This window comes from Seriola lalandi, unplaced genomic scaffold, assembly GCF_002814215.2.
Source record: "Seriola lalandi dorsalis isolate HSWRI2012SDOR001 ecotype SW California unplaced genomic scaffold, Sedor1 jcf7180002054138, whole genome shotgun sequence".
In the NCBI taxonomy this organism is placed as follows: Eukaryota; Metazoa; Chordata; class Actinopteri; order Carangiformes; family Carangidae; genus Seriola; species Seriola lalandi.
The window spans coordinates 20,618-25,534 of NW_019524691.1; the positions used below are offsets into that span (position 1 = coordinate 20,618).

The 4,917-nt window shown below is 45.8% G+C and overlaps 2 protein-coding genes across 2 annotated transcripts in view; both read left to right on the top strand.

Annotated features, from left to right (window-relative positions):
- The window catches only part of ndufaf5 (NADH:ubiquinone oxidoreductase complex assembly factor 5), a 6,485-nt gene extending 3,060 nt beyond the window's left edge, over window positions 1-3,425 (top strand). The window contains exons 7-11 of the mRNA XM_023403463.2: window positions 3-158; window positions 471-531; window positions 1,233-1,316; window positions 2,141-2,223; window positions 3,225-3,425. Coding sequence (XP_023259231.1) covers window positions 3-158; window positions 471-531; window positions 1,233-1,316; window positions 2,141-2,223; window positions 3,225-3,320 — 480 coding nt within the window. The 3' untranslated portion in view covers window positions 3,321-3,425. The remainder of the gene's footprint in view (window positions 1-2; window positions 159-470; window positions 532-1,232; window positions 1,317-2,140; window positions 2,224-3,224) is intronic.
- Window positions 3,426-3,496: 71 nt separating this feature from the next.
- LOC147819287 (uncharacterized) lies at window positions 3,497-4,911 on the top strand (the record flags this gene model as incomplete). The annotated part of the gene is made up of 2 exons (XM_087173242.1): window positions 3,497-3,614; window positions 4,337-4,911. Coding segments are annotated over exons 1-2 (627 nt in total), but the record flags the coding sequence as incomplete, so codon positions are not given.
- Window positions 4,912-4,917: the final 6 nt, after the last annotated feature.

Below are 4,917 nucleotides of genomic sequence, written 5' to 3' on the forward strand. Positions count from 1 at the left end.
CGATGGTGGGCGGGGAGACGCTCTACGAGCTCAGGTGTTCCCTCCAGCTCGCCGAGACTGAGAGGGAGGGGGGCTTCTCCCCCCACGTCTCCCCCTACACCGCCGTCACCGACCTGGGCAACCTGCTGGGCCAGGCGGGCTTCAACATGCTCACTGTGGTGAGATAAACCCACCGAGAGACACGACCTTTAACCCCTGACCTGCACACAGACGGACACAAGCAGCTGCTTCAAAAACAAACATCTGCTACAACTGAATATATGGAATAAATAAATATAATATATATTATATATGTGTGTGTAAACACACACATATATATTATGTGAACCACAGTCCGTTAGATTAGGTTCATAAAAGACAAAGTTTTAAAAGAAATATTTTATGAACATTTATGAAAGAAAGCATCATCACATCTTTAGAGACAATAAAACTTTGTTGTGAAATATTAATGAATTGTGTTTGTGTTGCAGGATATTGATGAAGTTCAGGTTCAATATCCAGGAATCATCGAGGTCATGACTGACTTACAAGGTACAACACAGTGTGTGTGTGTGTGTGTGTGTGTGTCAGTGTGTGTATCAGTGTGTGTATCAGTGTGTGTGTGTGTGTATCAGTGTGTGTGTGTATCAGTGTGTGTGTGTGTATCAGTGTGTGTGTGTATCAGTGTGTGTGTGTGTGTGTGTCAGTGTGTGTATCAGTGTGTGTATCAGTGTGTGTGTGTGAGTGTATCAGTGTGTGTGTATCAGTGTGTGTATCAGTGTGTGTGTATCAGTGTGTGTGTATCAGTGTGTGTATCAGTGTGTGTATCAGTGTGTGTGTATCAGTGTGTGTATCAGTGTGTGTATCAGTGTGTGTATCAGTGTGTGTGTCAGTGAGTGTATCAGTGTGTGTATCAGTGTGTGTATCACTGTGTGTGTCAGTGAGTGTATCAGTGTGTATCAGTGTGTGTGTATCAGTGAGTGTATCAGTGTGTGTGTCAGCTGATGTGACAGAGTGTGTGTGTCAGTGTGTGTGTGTGTGTATCAGTGTGTATCAGTGTGTGTATCAGTGTGTGTGTGTGTCTGTGTATCACTGTGTGTGTGTATCAGTGTGTGTGTGTGTGTGTGTGTCAGTGTGTGTATCAGTGAGTGTATCAGTGTGTGTATCAGTGTGTGTGTCAGTGAGTGTATCAGTGAGTGTATCAGTGTGTGTGTGAGCTGATGTGACAGTGATGTGGGCGTCGGTCTCTGCAGGAATGGGCGAGAGCAACTGTGCGTGGAACAGGAGGTCGCTGCTGCACAGAGACAGCGTGTTGGCAGCAGCAGCCATTTATAAAGGTATTGTTAGTCGTTACTCAGAGTTCCCTGTTTCCTGTTTTAAATCTGACCTGCTGCTTTTTGTTCATCAGAATCAACAATGACGCATCAGCTGAGAATAAAAACACTTCCTGTGATTTAACTTCCTCTTTCTGAGAAACCAGCTGCAGCTCAGACTCAGTCCGTCTTAGTCGACCAGCGAAGAAGAAAGTGTCGTGTTCAGTTTAATGGAGAAACATTAAAGGGACAGTTCAGGTGTTCTGACGTGGGGGGGTGTGAGGTCGTCATATATAGTCGGTTCGTTACCTGCAGTAGATTGTGATCAGCGCGGTGTCAGATAGGAAGGCTGACCGAGGACACCTGCAGAGTGTCAGAGTGATGAGCTGCTGTGGGCGGGGCCACCAGAAAACACCTGTTTTAGACACTTTAAAAAACAATCCAACATCTGTTTAAATGAAGCTTCATGTAGAACATTTTCATCTTTATCTTCAACAACTCTGTCCTTTGGCACTACTTCCTGATTGGCTCAGCTGACCTGCGGCGTGATACAATGCGCTCCATAGGTGCTTGTGCGTAGGAACACGGTAGTTCAGCGGTTGAAAATGTAGAGCCAAAGGAAAGAGCTGAAGCTTCATTTAAACAGATGTTAGATTGTTTCAGTGGCGTCTTTAAAACTTCCTCGCTGATCAGAATAACGTACCAACTGTATACGACGACCTCACACACCCCCACGTCACACCCGACCTTCCCGCTAACGTTCACGTGTCAGGTCGAATGTTCTGATTGAACTTCCTGTATCTCTGACGGCCGCTGAGCGATGTCCATGTCTGTGTGAAATGTTTCAGAGATGTATGGTGACGAGGACGGCTCCGTTCCCGCCACCTTCGAGATCCTCTACATGATTGGCTGGAAGCCTCACGAGTCACAGGTGAGACAGGTGTGACACCTGATGTCCAGGTGCCGTGAATACGGGCTCAGCACAGGTTCTTCAGTCAGATAAAAGAATGGACATGAGAAGCTGCAGCCCTGATAAATACATGACTTATATATGAACAATCATTAACAGAGGCAGCGCAGTCTAAACTACATTTCCCTTTATTTTAAATGAACATTATGGATTGTATTTTTTAATAAATTCACTGTCAACTTTTATTCGCCTGAGTAGAAATAAATTTCTCTGTAATGTTGTTTCACTTCCTCCTCACTCCCGGTGTAGCAATACTTGTTGCATGTGTTTCTGTATTTGTTATATTCCTGGATTTGCTGTGTTTCTCCTTAAAGCTCCTCCAGTGTAAAGGTCTGTGTCCATGTGTAGTGTGATTATAGATTATAGATCAGCTCTAGCTTCTATATTAATACTGTGAAAGTATCAAAGCCTCAGTCCACAGAGAAATGCACACAGCCTGTATTCAGAAACTGAGCCTTAAAACCAGCCGTCAGGACTTCTGGAACTTTGTGATGTCACAACAAAGCAGTCACCAAGCCCCGCCCACCTGGACCCACCATCCAAACCTTGCAGGATTTGGTTTCTCTGAGTGTTTTTACCTGAAATCTGCTTTATTTTTATTGGATCACTCAGCAAACAATCAGCCAATCAGAAGAGAGGCTCAGAGCCTAAACACTCAGTACAAATCCAGCTTTAGGTTCTACATGAATCACTCAGCCGCCATGTTTTTACTCAGAAAGGGGAGGAGTTTGCGGCTGTGCTTCTTAAAACATCAAATCTTGGTCCTTGGTGTTTCTGCACTACAATTCCCAGAGTTCAACTGTCTATCACATGGTTTGGGCAGGATGATTATGTTCTTTAATTTTACGTTGGCACAGTTTGAGTTTCTGTTTCTGATTATTCAAAATAACCACAGACATTAAACGCACCACTGCTGCGTTTCCTCCTTTAATGTTGTGTTCTGTGGTTTTTTCCCTCCTCAGTCCAGACCCGCGAAGCGAGGCTCGGCCACGGCATCTTTCGGGGATCTGTCAAAGATCAGTCAGCCGACCGGCGCAGACAAGTCACAGCGCCGCTGACACGTCCACACACTGTAAATAAGAGACTGTATTTAAACAACTGTGTTTTGGAGGCAGGTTCAATGTAATATTCTCTGAAATAAAGCTGAGCAGTGAAAACCACAACGTGTGAGAATTGATTTTGTTGTTTGAGTCTTTACTCACGCTTCATTTCCACCTCTTAGTCACAGTGTGAGTTCCTCTTAGATAAACCAGACTGTGGTTTCATCCCGCCACACGGCGAGCGTCCTCAGGCTGCACAGATGCTGCTTATCCTCTTCCTCCTCTCGGCTGGACGCCTCTCTCTCGCCTCCAGTAAGTAAATCCATTTAAAGACAGAGGAAAAAGTTTAATAAGATAAAATAGAAATAAGAATTCTAAATAAAAAAAATAAGAGAACAAGAACCTTCAGCTGAAACTGGGAAACAACAGACGTCGTCATGACAGAAGCTTCAGTGAAGGAAGAAACACTGAGGTCCTTCAGGGACTGAAATCCTGGACCAGGATCAATGAATTTAATTCATTGTGTTTGTGATGGTCTGTTGTGCATGAGGACGATCGGTACGTCTTACAGACAGAAATGTTTCCTCTGCTGCTTCTTTAAAAACAGAAAAGTAAAAAGTCATTTGTTGTATTTAATGTTCGCTCAGTGTGTTTTACACCACGCTGCGTTCACTGACCCAACATCAACTGTCATAGAACTGATTTACTGAGTTTCACTGTGCGAATCACGTCCATAAAACCGACTGCAGGAGAGTAACAGCTGGTAAATTAGACACTGAACACCTTCACGTACTAAACTCTTATTTGAACTATTTGTGTGAAATTTTGTCATGATTGCTTCTTGAGTAACGGCTAAAAGGTGTTTTGTGAGGTCACACTGACCTTTGACCTTTGACCACCAAAGTCCAGTCAGTTCATCCTTGAGTCCAAGTGAATGTTTGTGTAAATTTTGAAGAAGTTCCTTGAAGGAGTTGCTGAGACATCGTGTCCAGGACAACCACATGTATCACGGCCCGTTTCTTACAGCTCTCCAGATGTTCCCGCAAAGACTGTGCAGCAGAACACGGACGCCACACTGCCCTGCCCTCACGCAACAGGAAGTGGAGATGTGACGTGGTGGCGTGTGAGACACGGGGAGAAGGTGGTTCTCGTCACTATCAAAAATGGCCACAAGGAAAGCTGTGAGGAACGCTACGATTCCCCGGGAGATAATTCACTGGTCATACGCAGCGTCCAGGTCTCTGATGAGTCCATGTATTTCTGCAACAATAAACCAATATATCTGAACGTGACCTCCGAGCCCAACATGGTGGCGCCCACACAAGGTGAAGTACCAGTCACACACAGGGACAACGCTCTGGGTCCAGGAGGGAGCGGCACAGAGGACCAGCCCTCACACCTGTGGATGATACCTGTCGGGGCGGTTATAGGTGGCGCTCTGGTGCTGGTAGCCGTGGTGACGCTGAGGCGGTGCTCAGAGAGGAGACGCAGCGGCCCCGACACGCCTGTGACGGAGGGGATCTACGAGGAGATCGAGGATGGCAGCCTGCAGCCAGATGTGGAGAGTCCCTACTACTGGTCCACTGTCATAGCAACGACAGACCCCCCCCCCCCC